The sequence below is a fragment of the Aspergillus aculeatinus genome (assembly GCF_003184765.1).
Source record: "Aspergillus aculeatinus CBS 121060 unplaced genomic scaffold BO66scaffold_10, whole genome shotgun sequence".
Classification (NCBI taxonomy): domain Eukaryota; kingdom Fungi; phylum Ascomycota; class Eurotiomycetes; order Eurotiales; family Aspergillaceae; genus Aspergillus; species Aspergillus aculeatinus.
In genome coordinates, this window is record NW_020291479.1 from 471740 (window position 1) to 484795 (window position 13056).

General features: G+C 50.4%; 7 protein-coding genes across 7 annotated transcripts; 3 read left to right on the forward strand and 4 right to left on the reverse strand.

The window, feature by feature from the left end:
* Positions 1-291: 291 nt before the first annotated feature.
* BO66DRAFT_409360 (malate dehydrogenase) lies at positions 292-1762 on the reverse strand (the record flags this gene model as incomplete). Its single annotated transcript, XM_025649173.1, has 8 exons — positions 292-432; positions 493-637; positions 697-781; positions 842-1219; positions 1282-1369; positions 1440-1550; positions 1635-1666; positions 1750-1762. 8 exons carry the CDS (start codon positions 1760-1762, stop codon positions 292-294), a joined length of 993 nt encoding a protein of 330 aa, XP_025506567.1.
* Positions 1763-3308: 1546 nt separating this feature from the next.
* BO66DRAFT_301823 (60S ribosomal protein L28) lies at positions 3309-4111 on the reverse strand (the record flags this gene model as incomplete). Its single annotated transcript, XM_025643218.1, has 5 exons — positions 3309-3477; positions 3558-3679; positions 3738-3761; positions 3825-3919; positions 4060-4111. Coding segments are annotated over 5 exons (462 nt in total), but the record flags the coding sequence as incomplete, so codon positions are not given.
* Positions 4112-4727: 616 nt separating this feature from the next.
* On the forward strand, positions 4728-5170 carry BO66DRAFT_316890 (DUF2015 domain-containing protein; the record flags this gene model as incomplete). Its single annotated transcript, XM_025643530.1, has 2 exons — positions 4728-4782; positions 4851-5170. The coding sequence occupies 2 exons, from the start codon at positions 4728-4730 to the stop codon at positions 5168-5170; spliced, it is 375 nt and encodes a 124-aa protein (XP_025506569.1).
* Positions 5171-5716: 546 nt separating this feature from the next.
* Positions 5717-6921, reverse strand: BO66DRAFT_409363 (U2 snRNP complex subunit HSH49; the record flags this gene model as incomplete). The annotated part of the gene is made up of 3 exons (XM_025649174.1): positions 5717-6379; positions 6465-6840; positions 6902-6921. The coding sequence occupies 3 exons, from the start codon at positions 6919-6921 to the stop codon at positions 5717-5719; spliced, it is 1059 nt and encodes a 352-aa protein (XP_025506570.1).
* A 250-nt stretch (positions 6922-7171) lies between these two features.
* BO66DRAFT_469341 (mitochondrial import receptor subunit TOM7) lies at positions 7172-8194 on the forward strand. The gene is made up of 5 exons (XM_025652720.1): positions 7172-7381; positions 7451-7497; positions 7564-7592; positions 7670-7706; positions 7773-8194. The coding sequence occupies exons 1-5, from the start codon at positions 7355-7357 to the stop codon at positions 7792-7794; spliced, it is 162 nt and encodes a 53-aa protein (XP_025506571.1). The 5' UTR covers positions 7172-7354; the 3' UTR covers positions 7795-8194.
* Positions 8195-8353: 159 nt separating this feature from the next.
* BO66DRAFT_389720 (putative mitochondrial folate carrier protein Flx1) lies at positions 8354-9853 on the forward strand. Its single transcript, XM_025646848.1, has 3 exons — positions 8354-8563; positions 8654-8899; positions 8987-9853. Exons 1-3 carry the CDS (start codon positions 8446-8448, stop codon positions 9562-9564), a joined length of 942 nt encoding a protein of 313 aa, XP_025506572.1. The 5' UTR covers positions 8354-8445; the 3' UTR covers positions 9565-9853.
* BO66DRAFT_19260 (C2H2-type zinc finger protein) lies at positions 9757-11891 on the reverse strand. Its single transcript, XM_025642463.1, has 5 exons — positions 11807-11891; positions 10724-11650; positions 10611-10664; positions 10364-10537; positions 9757-10300 (listed from the first exon to the last, which is right to left on the reverse strand). Exons 2-5 carry the CDS (start codon positions 11501-11503, stop codon positions 9950-9952), a joined length of 1359 nt encoding a protein of 452 aa, XP_025506573.1. The 5' UTR covers positions 11504-11650; positions 11807-11891; the 3' UTR covers positions 9757-9949.
* Between the last annotated feature and the right edge of the window lie 1165 nt (positions 11892-13056).

The following is a 13056-nucleotide window of genomic DNA, read 5'->3' on the forward strand; positions in this document are numbered from 1 at the left end:
AAATATACATGATGCTTGAGTGTATGGTGCACATTTCTCGTACCCCAGAGTCATGGTACTAGTTTGTAACAGCCTCCACGACTACTGTGTCAATTTGTCCTCTACTTCTTCCTTCAGAGCCTATCTTCAAGGAATGACAACGATCAGCGATACTCTATCCATTACCATGTCCGTGAACGACGAGCGAATCAACCGAAAGGTGTCTTTCAGGTAGGAGACAAGTGTGCGGTATCAACAAAACATCGACTAGCGGATGGAAAACTTGCAAATGATGTGCGGGGATGGACGAATTTACTTTGGTGGAGGATTCTGGATGAAGTCGATGCCTTTTTCGATGTTGCCTTTCAGGCCCTTGTTGCAAGCCTCAAGAAGCTTCTGCTCTTGGTCGGTGATGCCCTCCAAGACATTGATGGCCTTCTCTGCTCCATTCGCCTGTTTTCGCAGCGTTAGAACCGGTCACTATTTGCCTTGCAATCAGGTATCGAAACTCACCCCAAGAGCCACAAGAGTAGAGAAAAACTCGACGCCCGTAGCCTTGACAATCTCGTCACCACCGGGAACTCCAGGCAAATACACAAATGTGGGCTCGACAATGTCCGTCTGGCCCTGGGAAGCCTTTATCACACTCTCGGCAAATCTAAGACGCAACGAGATAAGTTTGAGCTGTAGCATGGTGGGAATGAAAAGGAGTCAGACCTGAAACCAGCAAAAGCCATAGATAGAGTCGCAGATCCAGCGCCATCCTTAGCCTTGACAACCTCATCTCCACCAAATTGAACACCTGGGCTAGCATAAGCATACATACTCAGAGCTTACGGTGACCGAAGCGGGAGTGACTCACGATTAACCAGGGCATCATACTTGTCTGATGGGATCTGGAAGGCGGGCGTAGCCTTGCTGAACAGCGGGACAATGGTTTCACCAGAGTGGCCACCCACAACGGGGATCTTAACAGCAGATGGGTTCTTGTGGCCCGAGAATTCTTGGGTAAAAGTCTCCGCGCGTACAACATCCAGGGTAGTCACGCCGAAGAGGCGTTTAGGGTCAAAGACGCCAGCGGCCTTGAGTACCTCTGCGGCAATGGGAACCGTTGAGTTGACGGGGTTAGAGATGATCAGAACGAACGCCTTGGGGGAAAACTCGGCAATGCCCTTGACCAGGTCGCGCACAATACCAGCGTTGATCTTGAAAAGATCATCGCGGGTCATTCCAGGCTTGCCTAGCAGAAAGCGTTGGCATTAGAGTTCACGACCTGTGGTGTCTAAAAGGGGAGGGACTCACGTGGAATTCCAGCGGGGATGACAACGATATCAGCTCCAGTCAGGGTATGCTTCAGGCCATCATCCTTCGGCAAATAGCCAGTGATTTTCTGCGAACGGGGCGGACGCCATCAGCCATTAATACTCCATCAGTCGAGGGCCAGGCTTGTGGGTACCTACAGCAACAGAAGAGATGTGGGACAGATCGGCAGCGACACCCGGGGTGTTAACAACATCGTACAGGGCGAGTTCGTCAACCAGCGGAGAAGTCTTCAACAGGAGAGACAAGGGCTACACAACCGAATATCAGAATGGCAGTCAGTTGGGAGTTAATGGCTCGGTTGAGAGGACAATCATCGGAATAGTGATACAGACCTGGCCAATGCCACCCGATGCGCCGAGAACAGCTGTTTATGGGAGGTCAGTGGAGGTTGTTGCATGTTTTCCCGTCTATATCGGAAGCTAGGTCGAATTGTAACCAGGCACTCACCCGCTTTAACCATCTTTGGAATGCTGTGACTCTTGGGAGGTGTGAGGTATGCAGCTCTAAGGTAGCGTGAGTGAGAGATATATGTGAGGAGACGTAGAAAGGAAAAGGCAAATGGGTCAGAGGGATGAGGAGGTGAGGGGAGGGGCAGGTCAGGAAGGGTTGGGCGGGGGAAGCTTTTGTTTGATAAAAAGAAATGACGGGTGGGGTTGGGTGGTGGTACGGTCACATTTTACGGTGAGCAGGTCAGGGAAAGTGCCATTCTTCTGCCGGGGGGCTTGGAGCCTTCGCGGCTTGGGACCCGGGGCTTGAGGATTGGTTGGGATTTGGTGAGGAAAGGAAGAGTGGGTAGGAGATCAGGAGGGGGGAGGTGTAGGGAGGAGGGGAGGAGTAGTGATTGAAAATCGTGGGGAAAGGAAAGAGGGGTAAAGAGAGGAAGGATGGGGGAAGGGAAGAGAAAGAGGAAGAATAAGAAGAAGAAGCACAAGACAACTTAAGAGGAGCACTGTCGAAGTATAGAGAAATACACATGAATCGAACTTGTTGGCAAGAACTTACTATGTACTTTGTGTAGTTGTTTTTAGTTTAAGAGAATGATATAATTGGAAAGTGAAAAAGGGTAACTGGAGGATGTTGTGATGGCCGAACTTATATACTCACAGACCAGCTAAGCTGCCTTGGTGGAAAATCACATGTGGGGGACAAGGGGGTAGCTTCCTTTCCCTGTAGACCGTAGACGTAATACTACTCATACTCGTACATACTCTGTACTCATACTATGTATATCTACGTATACTGGATGGTGCTACTTCTTCTCATGACCTAGGTACCTATCCGACAACCGGACAACCACAAACAGCATTCGCTAGGCATCCACAACCACAGCCGCAACGGATAAAACCGAGGTAATCCTCTTCCGGGAATTTGTCATTGTCGTCATCCATAAGTTAGGTCTGGGTGAACGGATCAACCTCAATCCTTACTAGAGATTCTATAGGTCCGATCGTCTCCGTCCGGAATTTTCCCTGTTTGCTACTCCTGGAGGGCTAGGCTTCCGGCGGAGTTTGTCGGTACCTGAAATTGACTCTTAATGGAGAAGGAGTCTCCTTCTTCCGCTCTGACTAGTCATCGGAAAAAGGCGGATGGCCTCATCCGTGATCTGAGTATCCTACGGCAATTGCACGGCTATTGTTGGCTTACCGGCCGGTGACAATGGTACTCACGCCGGTGCTGCTTAGATCTGATGGCTGGAAATATGTTCCCCGCACCCAGCAAACTGCAGTAGGTTTGCTATCACCAACAAGTGGATAAGCAATCGCATAGCGAAAAGCAGAATGCGCTCATGGCTTGATGTGAACTTCTTTTTGACATTTTTCCTTTTTTCAATTTGCGGATTATCTTATATCACATGGCCGGTGGTGTTTCTCATGGTAGCGCGATCATGCTACATTACCCAGATGCTTCCGCCAATTAGTTGACACAGCCCTACTATGATCGATGCGCCCAGTTCCGGGGAGCTTCAACCTTAGGATCCCTCTTGCTACTATTGTTGCCTACTCCTGGTCCTTCTCGGCGGCCTTCTTAGCCTGAGCGCCACGAAGCTTCTGGGGAGGAGACTCCTTCTTGGGCTTCTGGGAGCGGCGGATGGCGCTCACACGGGCGACAGCAGCCTCACGGAGATCGGCACGGTAGCCCCTCTTAGCGGTCTTGTCGGCAACACCCTTGAAGATCCTGTAGAGAGCAAGTGCAACCAGTCAGCCATACATGGTGCTCTGGACAGAAAAACATATCGGTAGATGGCGTCGACTTACTTGCGGGTGGAGGCGCTGGGGCCGTAGCTCACGGTGACGATGTTCTTCGCGGGCTGTTGGGAGTTGGACTTCTTGGTGAGGACGACAACACCGCCGTTCTCGGTAGCCTGAACACCAATGGCCTGTTGCAACATATCAGGAGGTTTATTCGCGGGTAAAGGAGGGAATAATATGGGCTACCTTGTTGTTGGCATAGCCGGCGTACTAAAAAGCAAGACCGTATTAGCACTCAAGAAGTCAAGATGACCTTCGTCCTGGAACTCTTACCTTGAAAGAGTGCTTGTTCTGCACGTTCAAAGGGTCACGGGAGAACTGAGAACCACCGCCGCTGTTACGCTTCACCAGGAAAGCATTCTGGTTGCCTGTTCCAAAATTCGCAAATTAGCCGGAATTCGATGGGATGGCTAGGTCGTGCGGCGAATGGCGAGAAGCGGATCTCGAAGCCCTTCATTTGAGAATCTCTATATATTGCCCATTTCTGTGCGAGGGGATGGTGACGTACGGGTGATCTGCCAGATGAGATCGCTGGAGACGTTGGTTCTGTCGGCGGCCATTGTGAAGATAGCGTGTGAAGCTTGAGGGTATGTGTGGCAGGTCGAAGTCGTCGCAAGTCCGTTCGGTATATGCGACTCTTGCTGCCAATACTAATAGCCCTGTGTGTGTGCCAATGCCAAGAGTGGCAACGCTGGAAAAGGCTCGCTAAGCAGGCCGCTTCAGGAATAGCCTAGCTAGCGTGTGGAGCGTGTGGGAGAGATATACTGATGCCTGTATGCCTTGTAGACAAGGCATCAAAAGGCTTGTCTAGTGACTCAACTCTGTAATCATTGTTAAGTTAGTCTGCAGGTGCAGGCATCAGCGGTCCAAATTCGGGTGTTAACGTGCACGGTCCAGTTTGGCATCTTCCACAGCCTTCCCATTTTCTCCACACACCCGGCCAGATTACATGAGTACGCTCTTGCTGATGCCTATGTTACTCTTGATGGTGCCGCCCATGTAGTGTATCGTGGGAGTCGCCTCTGCCATCACGAAGCAGATTCTCTCATCTACCAACAATTCAAACCCAAGAGGCTTGCCTCGTCTCCTAGCCGTCAACATCCGCAAGTCTGCAACGGTTCCGATCTGAAAGCTGGCGCGGATCTTCCCGGGGTTCTACCAGCAAGACTTCAGACCATGGCTTATTATATCTTGTTCTTTCTGACCTTCACGGTTATCATTGGTGGCACCGGTAAGCTTGAGGGTTCTCGTTGAGGATTATGGCTTCCTGGTTCTGGATCGAGTCTAATATATCTGCAGCGCTCTACCTTACTCGTGCACGATGGCTACCGTTTATTCCCGTGCCTGAATATATCTACCATCGCCTTCCTTCCAGTTTTGCCAATGATGCCGAAGCTGGCTTTACATCCACACAATTTGATCTTTCTGCGAACGTCGCAGATGGAGATAGTAGAGCTGGATTGGATAGTCGTGCAAAACGTGATATTCGGGAAATCATGCACCGGCAGAAAGTCAACTTTGATGAAGCCCGTCGCCTTTACACAGAGCAACGATTTGCGAAAAATAATATTGGCCCGGATGGTCGGCCAAGAGACCCCAAATTTGTTTCCTTTTCCTAACCGCGTATTATGTTACAAATTGATTTCGCTATTGTCGTTGTCGCTCTTCTCATGGTCTGGGCCTGTGTGCAACCATACAAGTATATTGGCAATCATCGACTCTATAAGGTCACCTTCGGAAATCGCCGAATGCTCCTCTATCTTGCTATCTGGGGTACAGTTTGCTAAACGCGCTTCGCTCCAAAGCTTGATACCACTGCCAACATTGTTGTCATCACCATGTACTGACACGTATTGACACGTATTGACACGTCTATTGCACCACTCTAGTATTAATATGCACCAGTATGATTCGTTGCACAGTTTGTAGAGACGGTTCTCTATGGGAGACCAACTGCCAACCGAGGTTCGATTATCAGCAGGACGATGCAAGAGGGTGCTTCGAAGGCAGCACACGAGCGTCATCTGATAACGTAGAATCAAGATGCGCACTGCGGCGAAAATCGGGTGGGTGGATGAACTTTCTTGGAGCGCGAGCTGCCTGAATAAACCAGCCGTCGTTGTCCGAATACTTCCTTGACGAGACGGCGATTGTGATACCGAGACTCAACGACCCCGCCCAAAACCAGGTTGTTGAAAGCCTGGGGGCAAAGGAGGCTGAGGCCCAGGGGTTCCCGTAGCAGGGCCGTAACCCGGCTGTGCAAAACCTGGTGGAGGTGCTGCTTGGACAGGGTAAGGTGGCTGTTGACCGGCGCCATTGTAGCCGGTGGGAAGGAAAGCTTGCGGCCCCCCGTAACCAGCTTGCGAAGGAGGCGGACGTGCTGGTAGACCCGGCGGCGGGGTGGCTAAAGATGTCGGGGGATGAATTGGTCGATTTGGCTGAGGCGGCGTATTCTGATAACCAGGATTCGGGGGCGGCATGCCCCTGCTAATACCTAGATCTGGTGGGCCAGTGCCCACAGGTCGAGAGTTGTCACCATTGGCCACGCCCGCTGATATCATAGGAGCTCCAGGTCCAGAGAATTGCGCTGGGAGCGGCTGAGTCACCGGACGCACATTGTGCTTGCGAGCCTGTGCCGCTAGCATCCGCTCTGCCTGGTCACCGTGCCGCTCGCCCTTGCCGTCCTTCTTATACGCATACTGGACTGAAACCTGTTTGTTCATCAGGTACTGGCCGTTCATGCTGGCTATGGCGGCGTCTGATGATTCGAAGTCGGCGAACGACACAAATCCATAGCCCTTCGAGAGATTATTGTCATCCCGTGCGATCTGAGTGAAACAAAGTGTCAGACAACTTGCCAGGAGCGAGAGTCATGTTCAGCGACGGGAATCCATAGAAGGAAATGATACATGCCTTTGGAAGAGTGATCAAGTTCCCGAACCGGCTAAATGTATCATAGAGAACCTGCTCTGTCACCATTGGGTCGAGGTTGCCGACGAACAGCTCTGCACCGATTTCCACGGCCTTCTGCTTGTCGGCAGAGGCCTTGTTCACGCGTATGGGCTTTCCGTACAGGCGAATACCATTCATAATCCGCGATGCATACTCGGCATCCTCTTCACTGATGAATTCCACAAATCCATAGCCCTGGTGTGACTGCGTGACTCGATCTTTGGGCAGATGAACGTTAACGATGCGCCCGGCTTGAAGCATTAGCTCCCATACCAGGCTATCCGTGACACGTTCATCGAGGTTCCCAATGTAGACGGTAGCCTCTTTGTCTTGCTCCCTATGTAGTCAATGAGTGAGTTTGAGAACATTGGCCTGCAATAGAAGCGTGCAGCACCTACCAATGTCTTGCGCCGGACATCGCGCGTGGCAAGAAGCTGTTGGAGCCCCTTCACTGATTACAGCTGACTGGTAGGTGAAAGGAGGAGATGAAGCATAAGTCGTGGGTCAGAACGCGTGCCTACAGTTGATATCAAATACAGATAGCGTGTAAGACTCGGACACCGAAGCGAAAGGGAAGCGGAGAAGCGTAAGTTGCGGAGCAGGGATCGATCCGTCGTTGGAGACAGAAAGCGTTCGTCGGCGGAGCGGTACGTTTTTGTTAGCCCCGGAAAACTTTGAGCTTCACCTTCTCCCCGTCCTCCGTCATCACTCCCACCAAAACAACATACCGGTAGCCGCCGCCTTTTGTTCTGCTTTCTGGCTTTTTACCTCGACTCTTGACCTATCCTTGCCCTTGGCATCTGCTTGACTCAGAATCTCGCCTTTGATCTAGGAAGCTATTACCGCTCAACATGGTCCAATTCTCCGAAGAAACCAAGGTGAGTGCCTGTGTTTTAGTGAGTAGCCTGCGCATATACCATCGGCTTACAGTTGTCTGTGTTTCCTAGGAGCGTATCTCCAAGGTCATTGACGTCTCCAGAGTTGCTATTCACTAGTGAGTTACTCCCCAACCCCCCTCCCCTTTCAAGGTGGCCGCAGCTGACGGTTGTCTTTGTACTAGCGGATATCTTCCTCTGATCATCTACCTCGGTATGATTCTACGGGAATGAGCCCATTTCGTTTTGGGAGCAATGAAAATAGCCCCAATACTGATTTTTCCTTGACAGGCTACACTTATAGCGAGCCTAGACCTTCGCTTTTCAAGTATGAACGAACCTTGATGCCAGTTTTCCTCCGATCGGTACACCCAGCTAACACCATGGCACATAGGCTGTTCTCGCCGCTTGCATAGAGTTGTGGAAGACCTAGCCGCATTGCATACGAGGGCTCGGTCCAAGAAATATGGCATCTGAGATTCTCATTCCTCAATCTGTGGCAGGCATGAGATTGGGTTGAACCGGACCTTCTGCACGGAGCCTCGGCCTTTCGCCTTCTCGCCGGTAAGGAAATACGAAACTGGATGTGCAGGAGTTTAACAAAGACGGAGGGGTATTTCTAATACTGTGTTGGGATTTGTCAATTCTCATTTTTGGTTTTGGTTTGGTTCTTGCGAATGACTTAATGTGACTCCTTTTCTCACCTCTTCTTCCTTATTTTCTCCCGTTTCGGGGTATCATGCATGGGAGTGACGCAATGTAACTGCTTCGAACTATACAAGAGCGCCAGAGGGGTATCGCAATCAATCCTCCCGCACAGTAGATGAAAAGTTCACCATTTTTTTGTGTTAGCGATAATAGCCGGAGAATCGCACCAGACTGGATACCGCGGCCTCGGCCCGCCAAGCTTAAACCATGCAGGCAAAGTCAAAGCCCAGGCCCGGGCGATTCCGTAGTCGCTTTACACCAATCCAACTCACACCCCGCACTCAAAGACGAAAGATTACATATACCTCATTTCCTAAAGACCATCAGCCCGGAACCTTTTTGGTGAGGTCGAAGAGTTCATGACTGGCAACGATGGCCTATCGTCATCCTTTGTGGAGACCGTAGCAGGGTTGACGGCGGGAATTGTTTCAACGCTTTGCCTGCATCCGCTGGATCTGATCAAGACTCGACTTCAGGGTGCGCCTCTCTGTTTCCTCGGAACGAATAAATGAACTGCGGCCTCCGCAACTCTTCACTTGATGATCTGTTTACTGAATCGCATTGCAGTTGACCCGTCTTTAAGCTCTCGCGGCCATGAATCACTCCGACTTGCCCAAGGCATCTTTCAGCATGAAGGTGGCCTGGCTGCATTCTATCGAGGCCTGACGCCCAATCTCCTTGGAAACTCGACTAGTTGGGCCCTATACTTCTTGTGCTACGGTAATATCAAAGAATTGATGCGAACCTGGCGTGGAGGTACTTTAGGAGAGGGGTTGAGCTCGGCCGACTATTTTCTAGCCTCGGGATCCGCCGGTAAGTCTTCTCTAGATCTAGACAAAGCGTCAGTGGGAGATTCCGGCGGTTTCGCTAATCGTCAGAAAACATGAACCCGGTCTTTAGGTATGCTGACATCCGTCTTAACGAATCCTATCTGGGTTATCAAAACCCGCATGTTGTCAACCGGCTCTCGGGTACCGGGAGCCTATGCCTCCCTCGTCGTGGGCGCGAGACAGATCTTCCGCGCAGAGGGCTTATCCGGCTTTTATAGGGGCTTAGTCCCGGCGATGCTCGGAGTCAGCCATGGTGCGCTGCAGTTCATGGCTTATGAACAACTGAAGCTGTACCGCACTCGCATGGCGGCCGGCGGCGGTACCGATGGTCCAAGCTCGTGGCGGCCAGAGTCACCAGAGCTGGGGAACGTGGACTACTTCGTACTGTCCAGCCTCTCGAAGCTCTTTGCTGGGTGCGTAACATACCCATACCAGGTATTGCGGTCCCGGTTACAGACCTATGACGCGCATATCATTTACATGGGCGTTCGCGATGCGGTAATGAAAATCTGGGTCAGAGAGGGAATCAAGGGCTTCTACAAAGGTTTGGTGCCAAATCTGCTGCGGGTACTACCCAACACATGGGTCACGTTCCTTGTATATGAGAATACTCGGGCATATTTGCCGCGGCTGGTTCTTAAGGGGTAGTTGAAGGCATTAGCTAAGTCTCGCATCCATCCGGAAAGACAGCCCACCGTGCCTCTTCTTGAACCCAATCGCAACGTTCGTAAAACCGATTAAAGGGGCAACGTTCCCTGCCTGTTCATCTAATCACTAGCAGGATGACAGAGGCAGAGCAAGTCGAAGATCTATCTGGAGATCAGAATCTGCTTATACAAATGGATGCTATACATGTATTACATCGGACCCTGGACATGTTCTTCCCCTCAATTACTTCATTCCTCCCAATGCAGTGTTCCTTTCGTGTGTTGAAAATGAAAGCAAAATGTGAAAAGTAATTGAATCTGGTATCAGCATAATCTCAAAGCGAAGGAAAGTTATAGAAACAGAAGAAATTCCCCCAAGAAATAAGTCAGTGTCCTTGCCTGTCAAGGAAGTAAGGTCCAACATCCTCTTCGTCGCTACTGGAAGCTCCGTTATAGGTCGACGTATCTCCATAACTTGGGCGCCGCCCCTTTCCGTCACTGTTAGTAAGAGACTGCAGCCTTCTGCGGGTGTCGGGCCTGGTTTCGGATCTCGCAATCGGAGATATCCTGCGATCTTTTCCGCGGCCTTTGATGCCCTTGTTACTATTCTTGTACAAGGTAGCAAAGTATTCCCAGAGCTTCTGGTCTTGTGAGCTCATGTTATCTGCATCCGTCATCTGAGAGAACTTCAGAGTCAGATTTTTCAGGGTTGCTGCATGGAATTTGTTCTGATGTGACTACCACTTTAGTCAGCCCAGATGAGTTCTACGAGCAGCAAGGTGAATCATGGAAGGGCACACCTTTAGGTTACCCAACTGTGTAAATTGTTTACCACAGTCGTCCAGAAGGCAAGTGAAAGGCTTTGCATGTTGGTGGGTGATCTTGTGTGCGCGAACATTGCCACGCTGGGCAAATCGTTTATGGCATATCTCACAGGAAAATGGCTTCTCTCCTGTATGGCGTCGCTGGTGGGTCTAAAGCCACCGACAGAACTAATTAGACATTGCATGAATGGGCGAGCAGCATCAAGGCACAGGCGCGGCTTACCTTCAGGTTTCCAAGTTGAGAGAAGCGCTGGCCACACAAGGGCTCTTTGCATACCTTACAGATCAGTTGTCAGTGCCTATTTCATTGGTTTGATGGGATGTTGTTTCGCTCACAAAGGGCTTGTCTCCTGTGTGGGCCCTCATGTGGATGTCCAAATGTGTCTTCTGCGCAAAACTCTTGCCGCAATGTGGAAGGGTGCAAGCATACTTGCGCTTCTTTCCTGAACGCAGTGGCTGATCTTCAACAATCACAGTACAGCGCGGGTTCGTGGCTGCTGAAATCGAATATTGAGGGGCGAAGGTACTTGGATTCACTCCATGCGTCATTTGCTGAAGTGGCGGGAGTGACTGCACGTTTGCCGACTGAGTGCTGGCCTTTGACTGTATCGCTTTCATGAGGATGTCTACTTCGGTTGAGAATTCGATTTCATTCGGGCATGGACTTCTCCCCTGTGCTGGTCCTCCAGACGTCGGATGCTGTCCCAATGGCTGCTGAACGCTCGACTTGTGGTCAATACTGGCCGAGGCATCTTTCGTCATCCGACTGACCGCGTTCTTGGCCGGTCGAATATCTGGAATTGGCTGGATAGAGGGCGGCTCCGATGAGAGGCGTACCGACTGGGAGTTCAAGGGTTGCTGACCCGCTACGAAGTAATGCTGGTAGCTAGTCTGGTGGTGGTGATGCTGATGTGGATGATGATGGTGCTGATTCATGGGATGTCCGAAGCCATAGCTCGCTGACGAATGTTGATGAAAAGAAAGAGGGAATGAAGCAGTCGGGCTGGTGTAAAATGGTAGAGTATGGCCTAGGCTGGTGTTCATCATCCGACGGGGTGCAACGGCGCCGATAGCATGGCCTGGGAATTCGTAGGATGAAGGTTCCGCTGCATCCATATCGGTAAGCGCTTCAAATCGATGTCAAGGTTTGGAGGCTATTGCCCTGGGCTCTCAGAGCCTCGGTTTGAAACTTGTCTGCTTTCGAAGCTTCTTCCGGGAGACCAAAAGCCGAGAATAAGACTGACGCCGGTGGCTGGGCTATCTCTGCAATCCTTTAGCTATGGTCTTGTCTGACTTTTGTGGATGGAGCACAGGAAGAGGCAAAGATGATCTTGGGGTTGGTTGGGGAGGGGGGTGTCTTATAGCTGGGCGAGGGAAATAGCCTTCTCTTCCGCTGTAGGCAGTGAGGATTGAGACTACCTTGCTATATTTCACGGCCAACAGCTTATTTCGAATGAGGGCAAAAAAAAGCAAAGACCGCAAGCCGGTGGATGTGAATCCTGATTGATTGCACAGGCTGGGTTCAAGGTGCAGACATCGGGCGAGAGAGGAGTCCTTGAGAAACACCCCAAACGGGATATGTCCTTCGGTAGATCCTGGACTCGGCTTGTCTATATAGGCTCTCGCAGGAGACAAGGAAGTGAGAAAAGTAGTCGAATGTTCAATAGTCGTTGGTAGCTGTCAGCCAGTGGAGTCACCCCAATGGCATCAGTGCCGGCCGTGGGACCCGCTAATCAATGAGTATGAGTTATACACCAAGAGATGTTGCTTCATACTCCGCGGGGGAGATTATCTTCAGGCGTTTGACAAAAAGAATAGGTGATTGTGCAGTGAGCCAGAAAACGGCTGGGTCAAGATTGATACCTCTTCGGAACCTTACCTGGAGAATTATTTTTTCCCCTTCACTTTTGGCCTTGAGATTTGTTTTGGCGAAGCTTATTGAAAGCACTTTCACTCTCACTCTCACTCTCTCTCTCTTTCTCGGTCCTTTCTTTTTGCCTGTTTTGACAGCTGAGAACAGCTGGAGAGATGGCGATCTAGAACTAGATATACAAGTCAATCCCGCCCACCCCCCTTCTTAGTGTCCCAGAGAAGTGGAAGCAGCGGGGTGGGAAATCGACAGGGATCTAGCCTGTTGATTGGTACCTGGTCTAGGTAGCTGAATGGAGAGCATGGTCGGAGTCGAAGAAAGATTGATAGGTATATCCATCCGTACACATCATGTATGGATGTATGAATGCTGCATGTATGTATGTATGTATGTATGGATGGATGTATGGATGGATGTATGGATGGATGTATGGATGCATGTCAGTCAGAAAATACATTATTGCCTAGGTAGGTAAGAGGTAAAATCCAGAGAGAGAAAGGGCTCACTCAGGGGGGGGGGGAGGATGGGGGCGAGAATGGCGGGTGTTGGAAATAATGGAGAAAATACAAATAGAGCTAATTATGGTAACTAAATGGTAAATAATAGAAGAAAAAGAGAAGAGACGAGCAGGAACAAGAAACAGAAGACGATCAAGAAGAACCAAGAACAAGACAAAGATCCTGATTGAAATCATATGCAGGATCGTAGAACATGGGTGGTGCAGCAACTTAAGCACTTGTGACTTGGTTACTGAGTAGGTACAGTACCTAGTCCACGGTTAGTAAGTTAGTCAACTTAA

What these genes read in the sequence shown, in the direction of transcription:
- BO66DRAFT_469341 (XM_025652720.1), top strand. Translation starts at nt 7,355, where the DNA reads ATGGTCCAATTCTCCGAAGAAACCAAG. An exon ending in TCCAGAGTTGCTATTCACTA is followed by an intron (nt 7,498 to 7,563) that starts GTGAGTTACTCC and finishes TCTTTGTACTAG; the next exon opens with CGGATATCTTCCTCTGATCA. An exon ending in CCTAGACCTTCGCTTTTCAA is followed by an intron (nt 7,707 to 7,772) that starts GTATGAACGAAC and finishes CATGGCACATAG; the next exon opens with GCTGTTCTCGCCGCTTGCAT.
- BO66DRAFT_389720 (XM_025646848.1), top strand. Translation starts at nt 8,446, where the DNA reads ATGACTGGCAACGATGGCCTATCGTCATCCTTTGTGGAGACCGTAGCA. An exon ending in GATCAAGACTCGACTTCAGG is followed by an intron (nt 8,564 to 8,653) that starts GTGCGCCTCTCT and finishes ATCGCATTGCAG; the next exon opens with TTGACCCGTCTTTAAGCTCT. An exon ending in TCTAGCCTCGGGATCCGCCG is followed by an intron (nt 8,900 to 8,986) that starts GTAAGTCTTCTC and finishes CCCGGTCTTTAG; the next exon opens with GTATGCTGACATCCGTCTTA.
- BO66DRAFT_19260 (XM_025642463.1), bottom strand. Translation starts at nt 11,503, where the DNA reads ATGGATGCAGCGGAACCTTCATCCTACGAATTCCCAGGCCATGCTATC. An exon ending in ACACAGGAGACAAGCCCTTT is followed by an intron (nt 10,665 to 10,723) that starts GTGAGCGAAACA and finishes CTGATCTGTAAG; the next exon opens with GTATGCAAAGAGCCCTTGTG. An exon ending in CTCAACTTGGAAACCTGAAG is followed by an intron (nt 10,538 to 10,610) that starts GTAAGCCGCGCC and finishes CGGTGGCTTTAG; the next exon opens with ACCCACCAGCGACGCCATAC.